We start from the raw sequence: 16,658 nt of genomic DNA, 5'->3' as shown, positions 1-16,658 counted from the left end.
GTGAACAAGGAAATTGTATGGGTTCCCTCCCATGTGCACTTTACATTGGGAAAAAGCTTTAAGTCCTTTTCCCAATGTGGTTGCAATAAACACCAAATCCTTCTCTATTTGTTTTCTTTTGATTTGTAGCTGGAGTGAGCTCATAATACTAGGGCTGCATCTCGAGCCGGGTTTTACCCGACCCGACCCGAAAATAACCTGGGTTGGGTTCAGGTTTCATGGGTTTCGGGTCGAGCCGGGTTGAGCATTCAAAAGCCCGCATGAATCTCGGGTCGAGCCGGGTTTGAAGGGGCCCGACCCGACCCGACCCGAGTTACATAAGTTATAGTATGTACATTTTTTTCTATTGTTAGTTAAAAGTTAAAAGTGAAAACCCACGCACCCACTGTTATTGTATGTGAGTGTAATTTCTGCTTCTATGAGTTGAGTTGATTCAAGTGTTTGATTCAGCATTGTTTGATTGCAATTACAACATTGTTTGATTACAGCATTGTTTGATTCAAGTGTAATGTGAGTGTAATTACATCATTGTTTGATTCAAGTGTACTGTGAGTGTAATTTCTACATCTATGAGTTGAGTTGCCTTGCCAAACAAGAATTTTCCTTAAAAAATTGCGTCAACGTGAAGAAACCCAACCTGACCCGACCCGGCCCGAGATTTATCATGGGTAGGGCCGGGCTTGGGAATCGTGGGTTTTCCGAAAAAAACCCAACCCAACCCGACCCGAGATATTTCTTGGGTAGGGTTGGGTTCTCCAAAACCCGACCCGCCCAACCCGAGTTGCAGCCCTACATAATACATAATAGTTAACTAACTCTGACGGCGTGTTATAAAAGCAAACTATAAAAAGATAAAATAATCTAGCATACATCCCTCCACACTATAACTCTATGATCAAAACAAAATCTTTCCAACCGTTTGTAAACAAGCAATAGGGATTGTTTTTTCACTAGTTTTTAAGGATTTTTTTATGGTTGCCAAATATACCAATTTGGCCCATGAGTATACCAAGGAATAACTTTTCATGGTTGCCAAATAGCTAGGGCTGTTCACTATACTGTTAAACCCGAAATAACCGATGGAACCGAATTTGGTCGGTTATTTCGGTTTAGTTATGTGATGCTTCGGTTAGGATCAACCCCCCCCCCCCCCCCCCCCCCCAATGGCCCCACACCCCTGGTTCTGTGCTCGAGCGCAGCTAGGCCGTGACCAAGGCGGTCATGACGGCAAAAAAGAGAGAGAAAAGGCGGAAGAAGCAATTACAAAGAGACCTTAAGGGGGAAAGAAAATCGAAAACCACTAGCTACTCATGCTCGAGCAAGATGGTCGGCCTCTCAATCCGCTGACTTCCTAACATATTGCTTGCTCAGGCCGAAATTTCAAAATTTGGGACGAAATATGACGAAATCAACATAACGCCTATTTTATCTTGTATAGAATTTCAGCCGAAATTTCGAAAAGATATTAAATAATTTTAAAAAAAATTAGACTTTCGGGTGAAATCCTTTAAATTTCGGGATAAGCGAAATTTGTATCGAAATTTCGGCCAAAATAAAAGCTTGTTTCGGGTATGTGTGTTTTCGGTCCGAAATTTCAGATTTCGGTTGAAATTTAAAACCATGCCTCCTTAGGATGAGTGAGTTGTACGACTTATGGACATTGGAAAAACCACTACTTTGTCGTATTGGGTAAATGAATGTTCTTCTCTCTATTTATACCCATGGAACAAGCCATTAGGAGTGGTTCTGCTCTAAAAGAGCTGTCACAAACATTCCTCTAGGGGATGGCCCCACGAAGAAAGTGAGGTGAATATATTACTTCCCATTCTATTCTACATTTTTTTTGTCTTTATCTAAAATTCATCAATAAAATATTCCTATCTTATCAGTCTTCACGAGACTAATATTTTGATAATTTCCTATGAGATACTGCTACTTTTATTATTTTTTATAAGATAAGTATTTGTTAATAATTTCTTACAGAATATGAGTAACATTTTTTGTGGCATTTTTATTTATTTATTTTCAATTTTTTTCCTATTTTTTTTTCAATATTTTCAAAATTTCCTCAAATTGGCCGTAGATAGACAAATTTACCAATGATACACAAACATCAAAACCCTACTTCGCTTGCAGGGAAAGGAACCAACACTACATGAGGCTTCTCGACTGCCAAAGAAGCCATGTTTTGTTTTTGGCTTCCCTTTGGTTTCGTTTTAGGTGGGTCTTATGTATGGTTTGGAAGTAGGGGTGTAAACGAGCCGAGCCGAGCCGAGCTTGGCCAGGCTCGGCTCGGCTCGTTAAGCTCAAAAGCTAGGCTCGGGCTCGGTTCGGGCTCGAACCAGGCTCGGCTCGGTCAGGCTCGGCCAGGCTCGCGAACCTTACCGAGCTCGGGTTATATTCTGTTCACACCCCTCATCTTCCCTGGATAGCCCTACTAGTGTAATTTGACTACTTTTTTTACACTATGGGGGGTGGTCCTAGTAACAAATGGGGTTCCAAAAATGAAGTGACATATTTTGCCCCCCCTTACACTCCCTGGACAACCTTTTTAATGTATAAATTAATATATAATATATATATTTAAATATATTAAATTCTTAACGAGCCTTAACGAGCCGAGCCGAGCCGAGCCGAGCCTGGCCTAAATTGGGCTCGGCTCGTTAAGCTTAACGAGCCTGGTGAGCCGGCTCGGCTCGGCTCAGCTCGTTAAGGATTCGAGCCGAGCTCGAGCCGAGCTTTTTTCGAGCCCGAGCCAAAATTGACACCCTTATTTGGAAGAATGGGTAGAGAGTCTTTGGTTAGGGTGATGGGCTCCTTTAAAGTAGTGACTTTGGACAACTTTTCTCAAGTGTTAGCTGCCTTTGAATTGTTTGATGGTGGACATGTTTCCCTTACATCTTAGCACTAAAAGCATTTCGTAACTGGCCATTTCCCATTTTTTAGGGATCGTGGATCTTGTAAGATTTGGGGGATAGTCGCACATGACAGTAGGTGCCTTTGTTTTCATTTAGTGGTGATTCAACGCTAACTTGCTTGTCTTCTTGCGCTTGTGTTATGATCTGGGCTTTATTTTCCAATCAAATCCCTTTTTAAGCAGCCCTCATTAAAATATAAGATAAGATTAATTAGTTCCTCTTAGAAAACTCTACACAAATAAAATAGAGAAATTATATGATGCCAGACCGTCAAGTCACGTGAAGGTGGTACCACCCTTGATATTTGATCCAAACAGCAGCATCTTAAAAAGTGGACCGGGAGATATTGAGATCTCCTCTTCTCTTTTTTAGGGAGATAAGAGAGAGAAAGAGTACCTCCCCTTATTCATTTTATTTTGGAAAACCTCGGAATTGGATATGCAGATCGGGAAGTGATATATTCTCCCATTTTTTTTTATAAGGAACATCCCACGTAGTGGAATAGAATTGTAACAAATACAATAGAAGGATTCGCACTTAGATATGTGTGTACCCAAATAGCCCCTCCCGGAGCCTATAAATTTTATTTCCTCCTGTTGCACGTCCCTTCAATAAAGACACCTCTTGCATAAAACCCTCACCCCTCCCTATTTTTCTCAAGCCTCTCTCTCTCTCTCTCTCTCTCTCTCTCTCTCACACACACACACACACAAACACAGAGAATGAAAGTGCTCGAGCAGATTCAAATTTCTCCACCACCTAACTCGGTCAGTGACAAATCGGTCCTCCTCGCCTTTTTGGACATGTTTTGGTACTGGGTACCTGTTGTAGATAATGATAAGACAGAACAGAATGCAGAAAATAGAACAAAAGACTTAATTTGGGCAAGGCACTTCCATGAAGCTATCTTTAAGATAGTAATGTCCCACGTATAGATGCAGATGGACTCTTGAAATTCTATCTCCAGGATACAATGCCCAACACCAAGAATTTTAACAGGACTGCACTTCCTGTATTCTCACGAATCAGAACCCACTCAGAAAAAATTTTAACGTATATAAAAGAGAGAAGAAAACGATTTAAGAAGAAGATAATTAGCAAACTCGGATCGAGTCTTTTTATAGACTCTGAAATCGGTGCTAAGACACCCTCTCATGAAGAGACTCACACCCTTCTAAAGAAGAGGGACGTATCTCTTCAAATATAGCCGTTTAACAGAAAACTTCTTCTTCTCTATTACTTGAAGTTCTTTCATGGTGCTCTCTCAAAGAAAAAGAGCTCCAAAGAACTTGAACGAGATGAGTGAAACCATCTCTTATTTATAGATGAAGCAGTGAAGGGGTTTGAAGCCCAAATCTCCATTTGGGATTCACCAAATTTCAAATACTTCCCACCAAAGCATTTGAAAAGATTCCAAATGAAAAAGATGGAGGGAACTTTGCACAACTTTCAAGACTTTGATTTTTCCCTTCAAATTAATGGAGGGAACTTGCACAAGTCTCAAAAAAATTTCCTTTTCCCTTCAAAATATATTATTGTAATATAATATAATTAATAACACCAATTACATTATTGTAATATAATATATAACAGTAAACCTGTCCAACGCCTCTTCTTTTACCAATATCCCCACCCCACAACTCACTTCCTAAACACCCACCTTCCCAACATTAAACACTCCCTCTCCCTCTCACTCTCTCTCCAACTGTTCTACCCTCTTGCCGGACAATTGTCTCTCTCTCTCTCTCTCTCTCTCTCTCTCTCTCTCTCTCTCTCTACAAATAGGCAACCAGGAAATCCGTTACATCAATGGCGACTCAGTCCCATTAACCATCGCTGAGTCGGATGCTGATTTCCATCGACTCACCACAAACCTTTACCGAAACGTAACAGAATTCCATCATCTAGTCCCTCATCTGCCCACATCTGACATTAAAAAAACACCTATACTAGCCTTACAAGTCACCATATTCCCCAATTCTGGCATATGTATTGGAATGTCGATACACCACGGAGCAGCAGAGGGGAGCACCTCGACAGATTTCATGAAATCCTGGGCGTCCATTTTTAAGGCTGGCAGAGATCTCTCGGTTATTACATCGACCCCCATCATCGACAGGACGGTGCCTGCAAGTCTCGAAGAGACATAGAAAGTTCTTCATAGAGGTGGAAAAATATAAACACCCAAATAGCCAAGAGGGGCAAATGGAGAAGAAGAATAAGGATGTGGACATAGTTCTAGCCACGTTCGTGCTAACTCGGGTTGACCTTGAGAAACTCAGGCAATGGGGTCATGGCCCGAGTCGAACCGAGTTGGAAGCCCTCCTATTACTCGTCATTCGTGCTAACCTGTGTGTATGTCTGGATTTGCCTACTCAAAGTTGGGAAGGTTGTCTGGGACAAAAGACTCAATTTCGTTTTTGCCATGGATTTTGGGGCCGCTTGGACCCACGGCTGCCCTCTACATATTTCGGGAATTGTATCGGCGTATGTTTTGCCGAGGCAAATGCAAGGGATTTGGGTGGAGAGAATGGGTTGGTGATGGGATCTGAAGTGATAAGGAGAGCGATTCGTGGAATCGAGGATGGAGTTTTGAAAGACGCAGAGCTTTGGGCTCAGAAATATTTGTCTTTGTTGGGCGAGTCGCTCGTAACGGTGGCCGGTTCACCGAAATTTCATATGTACGAGATAGATTTCGGGTGGGGTAGGCCCAAGAAGGTGGAGATGATATCGATAGAGAATGCGGTATCACTTGCAGAGAGCAGAGACAAAGAAGGTGGGATTGAGATTGGTCTTGCTCTACCAAAACACGAAATGCTTCATTTTACTTCTCTCTTTGAGGAAGGTCTGAAGTTTCTTAATTAAGTGTTGGAGTTGCACTGTTCTTTGGTATATGCAAACCTTCTTGTTTTCAACTTGTCCAGGAAAGGCAAGTATTTCACTTACTTGAAGGAGTCCTTATTTATCAAAGGAAAATCATTTGAGGACATAGGACATGGATATCTCCTATAGGTTTACCTCCTATTTGTTTGAAATACAGTTTCGGCTTTAATAATTAATGCTCCATAAATTTGTAATGTCTTATATGTTTTCGCTTGGACTAGGAACTATCATTCTTATGGTGGCAGTTTATACTCTCTTACTCTTATTATTTAATATAAAAAATCAGTAATCTAAGTTATAAGAGAGTACTTTCTTAGGGAACAATGCTTGAAGTACATGTAGGCAAATACTAATGTTGTTCAAAGTACATATATATGAAATATTCTTCGTCGATATTAGAAACGTCCCCAAAGCTGTCAGCGAGAATAATCATCAATGGTCCGTCAAAAACAGGAAGCTACTACTCTGATCTTTATGCTTCATAATGAGTGCTGAACTTGGATATAAGGTAGATGAATTGGATTCTGGTTTTTTTTCCCTTGGAAATGGGTTGCGCCTTTATTTTATTGCCTTTCAATTTCTCTCAAATATATTTGTTTGTAGTATCTATTTGTTTCCCTTCTTTTCCCTGGTTGTCTATGCAATGAGAAAGCTAACTTCTTTTTTTTAATGGCGGAAAGCTAACTTTGTTCTAACTTCTTCTTCTTTTTTCTGCTTATTGGGATGTGATATTCATCTCAAATCCAGTCATCTTTTTTTTCTTTTTTTTTGCTAAAGAGGACTTCTGATCTGTGTTGATGTTTTGATGATGCAAGTAGTAGTTTATCCCAATTTGCAAGTAGGCGAGCATTTGCTTTTTTTTTCCTACCTCTTGAATTGTGACTCAAAGATGAAAGTGCAAAATCTATGTTAGGAATGCCTATTACCCACCGGGTCCCAATCAAGAAAAGTGAATTGTTTGTGTTCTTCTTTTGGTCTGCATGTTTGTTTCAAGGTGTGAGAGTAATTGGGTTTCCATCCATTGCTTTCATCTATTTCATTTTCTTCTTCTCATTATATATATATGAGTATGATTTTATTTGACGCGCATCAAATGATTGAATGAGATGTTACCATTGTTCAGGCATATCGTCGATGCTCAAGACATCCCAAAAGCCGTCAGGGCGATATCATCATAGATGGTATGTCACCAAGAGCAAGCTATTACTCTAATCTATATGGGTTTTACTCTAGATGTAAGCCTTTTGTTTGCTTATTTCTGTTAATATTTTTTAAATTCCTTGGATTAAGTTTTATACTGTTTCCAAAGATGGTCTAGGCTATCTAATATTTCATGAAATTCAGTGTGAATTTTGGATTTTGAGATTCTTTTGATCATTTTCTTCTTGAATTTTGAGATTTAGGTGAATGGGTTTGACCGATTGGAGTTGCCAACTAAATATATCACTAACGTTGAGATTGTCTTTCAAATTTGAAGATGAATTCTTCATATGAGTGTTTTTTTATGGTGGTGGTGATGGGTTACATCCATATACATGGGCTGCGATATGTTTGTTGGAACTTTGCTTTCTTTTTATCATGTTGTTGCCCCAATCATCCTTTGCAAAGCTCTGGATTTCAGTAGGCTTATGTTTGTATTGTCATTTCCATTTTATTATTATTCTTCCGTGTTTTTTTATTCTATCTAACATTTTCATACCTGTGTTTTTTTCCCTTCTTTTGTGATATCTTCATTTCTTTCAGTAATGGTGTTAGAGATTTTTTTTCTTTTTTCTTTTACTTTTTCAATATCATCTATTTTGGGTAAAGGGGGTCGGCTCTTTTTTATTATGTTGATGGGGTTTTTTCTTTCCCTTTGTTTACACAATCAGTATCTACTATTTTGGGTAAAGGAGGTTGGGGATTTTTTTCCTTTTTTATTGTTATTAATTAATTTACTCCTATGTGTAATTTGTTTCTTTTTTTTCTAAATGAAATTCTGATTATTTTGTTTCAGATCGGCTGGGCCTAGACGATTTTGAGTCGGATTAGGTTACATCACTCTGTTTCTATCTCGAATACGAACATCAACTACAACGAAAAACCAACTAACACCACTGTGTTGTAAGCATGTAACCAAACTGTAAAAAAAATACATAAAACATTAATCTTTCTTCCTTTGCATAATTTATTGTTTTAGTTTCGGGATATATGGTTCTGGCGTTCTACTTCGAAAAATTATTTGGTTTGTTTGTCCTCCGTTACTGTGATATGTGTCGTTCTATATAAAACTGATTAAATTTCACTTTTAAATTACTTGAATGCCTTCAGACCTTCTCTTTAAAAGCAAATTTAACCCTTTTTTCCTCTCTATTTCAATCCAAAAGCAATTTGCCCTTTTGGATTATTTGGTTTTGTTAACCTGATTTTCTTTGATTTCTCATAATTTGAAATTTAACCCAAGTTATACCCCAAATCATGGAAATATATATACCTGTCTTTGGATTCACTTTTTAAAACTAATAAATAATATTCCCATAATTAGAATGAAAATAGCTTTTAAGCATTTTTTTTTCCTCGCCCTGTGCATCGCACGGATCTGCAACTAGTACTTTATAATACCTAATACAATATGCAGCCACAAACAATATTAATTATTAAAGCTCCAACTTTATGACAGTTCCTCTGACCATTGGATCTTATAGTGGATCTTATAGTGCTAGATTAGGCAATTGAGGTAAGTTAAACTCAATAACATTAGGAAGTTTTTTTTTTTCCTGAAATGGTTAGAATTTGTTGTGGTAATTGCAACATCCATGTGCTATGGCTTGCCAATGACAGTGCCATCAATTAGATTAGGATAATCTCTTTTGGTTGTTATCTTTACCTTTTCTTGTTTATCCATTAAGCACCAATAAGGTTGATTGTGATATGTTTCACATTGTATCAAAATGAGACATAAATTTGAGTCCAATAATCAAATATGGACTCACAATCCATTCTCAAAATCAAAATAAACAAGGCCTCAAAAAGTATTGTAGTGACCACATCATAGGTTGACCCAAATCGTCCATGTGATGGAACACAACGTAAATAGGTTGTTGCCCAAAAATCATTTCCATAGGATAATCCTAACCCTCGGATCTATAGAGGTTTCCATAATATGCAGTTCCTCAATAGATCACAGGGTTGGGATCATCCGATAGAAATGATATTTTCAAAAAGTATTTGTGGTCCGTACAGTATTTTTTGAAAAACATGGGACTAATCGTCGATGTGATGGACCACAATGTAAATAGGTTGTGCCCACAATATCATCTCTATAGGACGATCCCAAGCCTCCGGTCTATAGATGAACTGCATATGGAAACCTCTATAGATCAGCAGGCTAGGATCATCCTATGAAAATGATTTTTAGGAGACAACCTGTTCACGTTGTGTTCCCATCACATGTACGGTTTGGATTATCATATGATGTCATCCATACAGTACTTTTTGAAAAATACGGGACCATAACACCGTGTAAACCCTGGGAGAATTTTGGGAAATGTTATCAGCACTATTGTATTTTGATGATGACACTCCTCAGTGTATTAAAAGCACCATAGGATCCATTGGATGGGCCCCAGCTCAGATAGGTTGTGCCCCAAAAATCATTTCCATAGGTTGATCCTAACCCTAACATTCTCCTAACCCTAACATTCTGAATGTTAGAATTAGGATCAACCTACGGAAATGATTTTTGGGGCACAACCTACTTAAGCTGTGGCCCATCTTATTGACAGTTTGGATCATCGTATGGTGGGGCCATACCGTACTTTTAATAAAGTGAGGAGTGCGATCATCAAAATACGGTAGTGCTGACTGCTGATCACATTTCCCAAATTATAAACATCATCCTCCACGTGGCAGACTCCCATTCCCTCCAAAACGAGAGGCTACCTCTCAAAGCTATCAGATAAGGTAGTTAATCTCTACCGTCCAATCATTCCCCTCTTCAAAATCATTACCCTCTATCCTCATTAACCCTTCTAAAACGAAAACATCGAAACCCTCCTTCGCTCGCTCTCCGCTGGAAAAAAAAGAAAAAATGGCGACTCTCCAACAATCTCCGATCGCATTTCAGGCAAAATTCTTCCCGCCGGCAAGAATTCCGACCAAATCCCTCTCCCAAATCTCCCTCCGTTCCTCATTCTCTGGCAAATTCCCCTCCCTCAAGCTCAAAAAACTCGCCGGAAAAACCAGATCCGGCCGCGGAGCCACCGGCGCCACGATGATAGACTCGCCGGCGGCGAGCTACGCGACAGCACTTTCCGACGTGGCAAAATCGAACGGAACTCTAGAAACAACGAGTTCAGACATGGAAAAAATCGAGAAAATATTTTCCGACTCTCAGATCTATAATTTTTTCCTGAATCCAACAATCAGTAACGAGAAAAAACTGGAAGTTATCGACGAGATCGCAAAATCATCAAAATTACAACCTCATACTGTGAATTTTTTGAATATCGTGGTGGATATGAAGAGAGTAGATCTGATTAAAGAGATTGTGAAGGAATTTGAAGTGGTTTATAATAAGATTACGAATACTGAGCTTGCGATTGTAACATCTGTTGTGAAGTTAGATTCTCAACATTTAGCTCAGATCGCACAAGGAGTTCAGAGACTTACCGGAGCGAATAATGTGAGGATTAAGACTGTGATTGATCCTTCTCTTGTGGCTGGATTTACGATCAGGTATGGGGGTTCTGGATCGAAATTGATTGATATGAGTGTTAAGAAGCAGCTTGATGAGATCGCTGGACGGTTGGATTTCAGTGATGTTTCCCTTGCTGTTTGAGATCTGTCCGGATCGAACGGTGAGGATTTCTTCGCCCTTTATCTCTGTAATTGTTTGAGGTTTTGTCAAATGGTAAGGGTTTGGAATGGAAGGGTGGGGAATGTTTGTAAGAAGGGGGTGTTCTTTCTTATTGAAATGGGAAAATTGCCCCTGAAGCAGGGGTAAAATGGTTATTTAAGTTTCTTCATCAAATGCAAAATGTGCTCCTGTAACAGGGCTAAAATGGTCATTTACCCTTTGTTCTGTGATTGGAATTATGGGCCGGGCTGCCTTTCCCCTCATTTTTGCAAGGGAACCCTTGGGTCTAGCATTCCTTTCTTTTCTGAATAGTAAAAAAATTCATTCCAAGAAATAAAAGACCGAGAATTCTATACAAGGAATAAGAAGAACAAATAAGTACAAACCCAGGAGGGGCAAGAGAAATCAAAGGCACTCACAAAACAGGAATCAAGGGGGAAAGAAATCAAACCTCATCCCACAACACCCCAGCTCTAGCTAGAGAATTGGCCACCGTATTGGCCGATGGTGGACATGACAGAAAGATAAATTGGCTCCACACACTCTCCCGTGGATCTCATCAGGGAAGGAAGCAAAATGCCTAGAATGCGAGTGAGACTCCTTAAGCCATCTAATCACACTACAAGAGTCTCCTTCTACCACCACTTTAGTTAGGTCGACATTTTCAAACAATTTAATTCCATGGTGAACCGCTCGCACTTCAGATTCACTCGCATCTGCCGAACCAACCCCCCATCATCTCTAAGAACGCCCCCAATACCAGAAGGTCATGGATTACCCAAGCCAGAGCCATCAAAGTTTAGCTCAAAGAATCTGATCGAAGGGGGTTCCCAATCTTGGATTATCTTCGACTCCCACGCAGAATCACAACAAAATCTCCTTCCATCCAAACCAAAGATCGTAAGTTGAAACAAATCTAAAGCTAGGAACAGTACTCACCCAAGATATTGTGGAAGCAGTCACCTTATGATAAAGAAATTGCAAACTCTTGGAATAATCTTTAAAAACCCGTGCATGACGCTCTTTCCATAAAACCCATACGGTCGCTAGGAAGGATACATTCCATAAGATCTTCCTTTTTTCTTCCAAGGAACTTTGGACTAACTCTCTAACAATTCCAGGAGCTTAGCGGGAAAGTAGTATATCGATTCCCCCGCATCAATGCATAGAGCACGATGGTCAATAATCAACATCTTCCGAGCTCTCAAGAAGTCGATCGTCTGAATTCTTTCAATATAGCCCAGCCAAATACACATACCCTCGGAGGAGTTTGGATGGCCCACACTTTGGCAACTTTGGAAGGGGCCTAGGTGGAGGTAGAGTGATTTTGCAAAGAATGCCCCCTCTGAGTTCCAGATCCAAACCATTTTATCCGATCCACTTCTTTTTATGTAGCACCCTTCAAGAATTTCCATGAAACGACCCACATTCTCAATTTCCAAATAAAAAAAGCTAAGTCTAAAAATAGGCTTCCAAATTACCCTATTATCTTTAGGCTCAAAATAATCACAAACCAGCACCTCTTTATCAACTGCCCAAAAAAAAAGAAAACAGCTCAGGAAAGACTTCCTTGAAAGGAAGGAGAACACCACTTATCTAGCCAGAATCTCACTCGATCCCCTCTGAATCTTACTACTAGGAGGAATTTGTACTTGGATTACATTACATCGCGCCATAAAGTCACTCCAGACCGCCTAAAGATATCCTCTGACTCTAATGCCCAGCAGCCGACCCGTACTTACAATCACCTAGGACCACAATCGATATTCCTCCTCACCAAATCTCCAAAGCCATTTGCCTAGGAAAGCTTGGTTTACTTTCTTTATTTTTCTAATACCAAGACCCGCCCCCTTGACAGGTTTATAGTCTTCTGATCAACTAACCAAGGGAAGTCCTCGCTTTTCATCTGACACCCTCCCCATAGAAACCTTCTTTGAATTTTCTCAATTATGATAATAATTTTCTCAATTCTCTCCACTATGGGATTCCAGCACTCTTTTTTCAGTCTTCGCGGTCCAAGAGGGAGGCCAAGATAAGAAGGGAAGGAGTCCACTCTATAACCCAATACCCCATCCAACCCTTGAATCCTTTCCAAATCCATGCAAATACCAAACACTCTCGATTTGTGGAAGTTAGATCTATGCCAAAGTTCATAGCATCTTAATATAGTCTTGAGGTTCATAATCTTCAACAAGTTAGGAGAGCTAAATAGTATCGTGTCATCGGCAAATTGCAAGTGAGAAACCTCGACACCTCCGCTACCCACTTTGAATCCTTCAATCAACCCCCTCTGAGGCAAGGTGAATTTAAAAAATCAAAATGGGAATCCATTAATAAGGATCGAGAACCAAGCCGAAGAAACACATCTCCACATCCAAGATCTCCATCTTAAGCCAAGCCCCATCCTACCTTGTAGATAATCTAGGCGACCTCATTCAATCATATCATAGGCCTTCTCCATATCCAATTTGCACACTAGTCCTTCTTTCTTCATTTATCGCATCAATTGCAATCAGAGAGCAATCCAAGATTTTCCTTTCATGAATGAAAGCATACTGAGAAGGAGAGATAATTTCTGGCAAAACAGTTTTTAGTCTTTCCGCAAGTACTTTGGCTAATACTTTATATAGACAACCTACCAAGCTGATTGGATGATAGTATGATATATTTACTCTACCTTTCACCTTAGAAACAAGGGCAACAAACGTAGCTCTTGTCCCCTTATCCAAGACTAGCCCATCATAGAATTCCTTGAAGAATCAAAGGATATCATCTTTTACATACCCCTAAAAATGTTGGAAAACCCCCATACATAATGCATTAGGGCCAGGTGCTCTATCTTTCCCCAAAGCAAAACCCCTCTTTCTATTTCCTCCTCCGAACATGCCAACCACTCCCTTTGCACTGATGGAAAGGACTTTTTATATGGGAAGCGCGGTGTTTAACTACTTATGCATGCAAGAACGAAACAAAAGGAATCTTGAGAGTAAAAGGGAGGGGTGCCCCATACACACAAGGTTTTAAATTTCGGTTTCGGAATGTGTTTCGGTCTTCACCGAAACCGAAATTTTTCTGAAATTTCGTTCGAAATCCGACGAAAGCAACAACAAAAAAAAAAAAACTTGATTTTATCTTCCCTGAAATTTCGGTAATTTCACCCAAAATTTCAGGGAAATATTAAATCATGAATAGAAAATAGTTTTTTAACGTGATCTTTCCTAAAATTTCGGACCGAAATTTCAGGAAAACGAAATTCCGGTCGAAATAAAGTAACGTTTCGAGTTAACCCAATTTCAATTTCGGATTTTGATCGAAATTTAAAACCTTGCATACACAGGGCGTGGAAGACCCTCAGGGTCGACAGACCGTCCGACTCAAACCAAGAGACAAAACAAGTACAAACTCAGCGTCAGTGCGAGGGATAAAACGAACTAAAGAGAGAGTCTCACCGGGGAAGATGAATCCATTGCTTCCTTAATCCGAGTATTGCTATAGCTACGGAAAAGTAAAAGGTACAGGTACTCGAAAGTAAAGATAAGATAAAATTCTAATACATGTTTGGATTTTTTGTTCTGGGACCTCTTCCTTGGAGAGGGATGCCTCCTTATATCTCTTTATTCGGGTAACTGCTCATCATTACTCCACACTCTTTTTGGAGGGAAACTTTTTGGTAACTACCCATGATGGGTTACCTTATTTTCACGTCCTCCATAGTCCAGGGTGGGCTGTCTTCCACCTTCCCACCACTGGCAACAACCATGCCATGTCTTTGAGTTATTCAAACATATAGTATCGTGTTGATTCGGCCACATTTGACCGATTGTCTCTTTTAGGATGAACACTTTACCAGACATCTCAACAACTATCCACTCATACCATTTTGGGTCATGCATGTTTCCCTATATATCCATTAAGTGCCAAGCGTGGCACATAATTCTATTGACCTAGTCTACCTGGACAGTAACTTGTTGACCGATAAAACCCAAATCGGGTGTAAACAATATCAAACCAGAAGGTTCAAATTTAATTGCGCGCAACACAACCATTTAAGAGGTTGTGGATATCAAAGTGTGGTGCAACTGGAACTCCTAATTAAGAAACTTGAGCCCTTCCTCAAAGAGAGAAGCAAACTGAAGTATTTCATGTTTTGGTAGAGCCAAACCAATCTCAATCCCACCTTCTCCGTCACTACTTGCTGCAAGTGATACTGCATCCCTTCCCTCTATCGGTATCTTCTCCATCTTCTTCAGCATACCCCACCCGAAATCGATCTCGTACATACGAAACTTGGGCGAACCAACCACGGATAGCAGTGACTCTCCCAACAAAGATATATATTTATGAGCCCAAAGCTCGGCACCTTTTAGAACTCCATCCTCCATTCCACTAATCGCTCTCCTGAGCACTTCAGATCTCACCACCAACCCGTTCTCTCCACTCAAATCGCTCCCTTTTGCCTCGGCGAAACATATGCCGACACAGTTCCCGAAATATGCAGAGGGCAGCGGTGGGACCAAGCGAGCCCGGCAGTCCGTGACAACCTTTTGAACTTTGAGTAAGCAAATCCACACATAGGTACAGGTTAGCACGAATGATGAGTAGTATTGGGAAGACTTCAACTTCGGTTCGACTCGGGCCATGATCCATTGTCTGAGTTTCTTGAGGTCGACCCGAGCCAGCACGAACGTGGCTAGAATCATGTCCGCATTCTTGGTATTCTTCACCATTTGCCCCTCCCAGCTATTATTGACTTTCGGTTTTTCAATTTCCATGAACATCTTTCTCTTGATCTCTTCGAGAGTTTCAGCCACGGTCCTGTCGATGATCGGGGGCGAGGTAATAATGGAGAGGTCTCCACCAGCCCTACAAATGGACGCCCATGACTTCATGAAATGGGTCGAGGTCCTCCCATCGGCCACTGCGTAGTGTATCGATATCCCGATACAGATACCGAAGTTAGGGAATAGGGTGACTTGCAAGGCTAGCATTGGCATCGGCATTTTTTCAATGTCGTCGGACGTGGGTAGAGGAGGGATTAGGTGGTGGAATTCTGTTACGTCTCGGGGAAGGTTTGTGGTGAGTCGATGGAAATTGGCATCTGACTCGGCGATAGTTAATGGGACCGAGTCGCCATTAATGTAACGGATCTTGTGTTGGCCTGTTTCGGGAGAGCGAGTGAGGTGTCCGGAATGGGGGTAGAAAAGTTGGAGAGAGAGTGAAAGGGAGTGTTTAAGGTTGGGAAGGTGGGTGTTTAGGAAGTGGGCTGTAGAGTGGGGATACTGATAAAAGAAGAGGCGTTGGATGGGTTGATTTTTAATCCATAACACGTCGAAAAACGTGAGGAGAACTGAGCTGTTGGTGACCGAGTCAGGTGGGGGAGAAGCTCGTATCTGCTCCAGCACTTTCATTGTGTGTTGTGTGTGTCTCAGAGAGAGAGAGAGAGAGAGAGAAGTTTGGTTTAAACGAACCGATTGGTTTGGTTCAATCTATCCTCGAAAATTACATCTCCAATCCCTGAGAAATTACATGATGAAGGGCCTTACTAACACCAAAAGGTAGTAGGATAAAGGTACCACTCTTGGTATCTGATCCAAGCTTTTGATGCATCCGAATTATAGCATGGAGAGGTCTGATATGAATCTGTCCAAAATACCATCGCCGGTGAAATAAACAAAATGCCCAGGGCCCACCACGTGGTGCCGAACTATTTGGAAACACCAGACATTCAGAGTAGAAGCCGATAGAACGAAGCTGTTTACACACATTTTTAATTTAGTCGGTCATAGAAGACCGAGTTATCAAGTGCCAGCTCAATTTGAAGCTGCTTAGACACATTTTTAATTTAGTCGGTCATAGAAGACCGAGTTATCAAGGGCCAGCTCATTTGGAATGGATGTGCATATGTCCAGGCATTGGAAGATGGGCAGTTATTAGAATATCCCCTCCAGTGTATGTTCATTATTGAAGCAACCGAGGACCGAATTACCAAGAAACTGTTTGGTTTGATAAGTTCAAAGATG

General features: G+C 40.6%; 1 protein-coding gene and 2 pseudogenes across 1 annotated transcript; 2 read left to right on the top strand and 1 right to left on the bottom strand.

The window, feature by feature from the left end:
- Positions 1–3,640: 3,640 nt before the first annotated feature.
- Positions 3,641–5,980, top strand: LOC143890622 (malonyl-coenzyme A:anthocyanin 3-O-glucoside-6''-O-malonyltransferase-like; annotated as a pseudogene).
- Positions 5,981–9,796: 3,816 nt separating this feature from the next.
- LOC143889596 (ATP synthase delta chain, chloroplastic-like) lies at positions 9,797–10,798 on the top strand. The gene has a single exon (XM_077393862.1). The coding sequence runs from the start codon at positions 9,871–9,873 to the stop codon at positions 10,618–10,620; it is 750 nt and encodes a 249-aa protein (XP_077249977.1). The 5' UTR covers positions 9,797–9,870; the 3' UTR covers positions 10,621–10,798.
- A 3,928-nt stretch (positions 10,799–14,726) lies between these two features.
- LOC143890621 (malonyl-coenzyme A:anthocyanin 3-O-glucoside-6''-O-malonyltransferase pseudogene) lies at positions 14,727–16,134 on the bottom strand (annotated as a pseudogene).
- Positions 16,135–16,658: the final 524 nt, after the last annotated feature.

This window comes from Tasmannia lanceolata, unplaced genomic scaffold (assembly GCF_043159265.1).
Source record: "Tasmannia lanceolata isolate RefF3 unplaced genomic scaffold, GAP_Taslan_0.1 ptg000013l, whole genome shotgun sequence".
In the NCBI taxonomy this organism is placed as follows: domain Eukaryota; kingdom Viridiplantae; phylum Streptophyta; class Magnoliopsida; order Canellales; family Winteraceae; genus Tasmannia; species Tasmannia lanceolata.
Note: the sequence above shows the minus strand (reverse complement) of the source record. Positions and strands in the feature narration are given on the sequence as shown.

Coding starts and splice junctions, on each gene's coding strand:
- LOC143889596 (XM_077393862.1), top strand. CDS start 9,871: ATGGCGACTCTCCAACAATCTCCGATCGCATTTCAGGCAAAATTCTTC.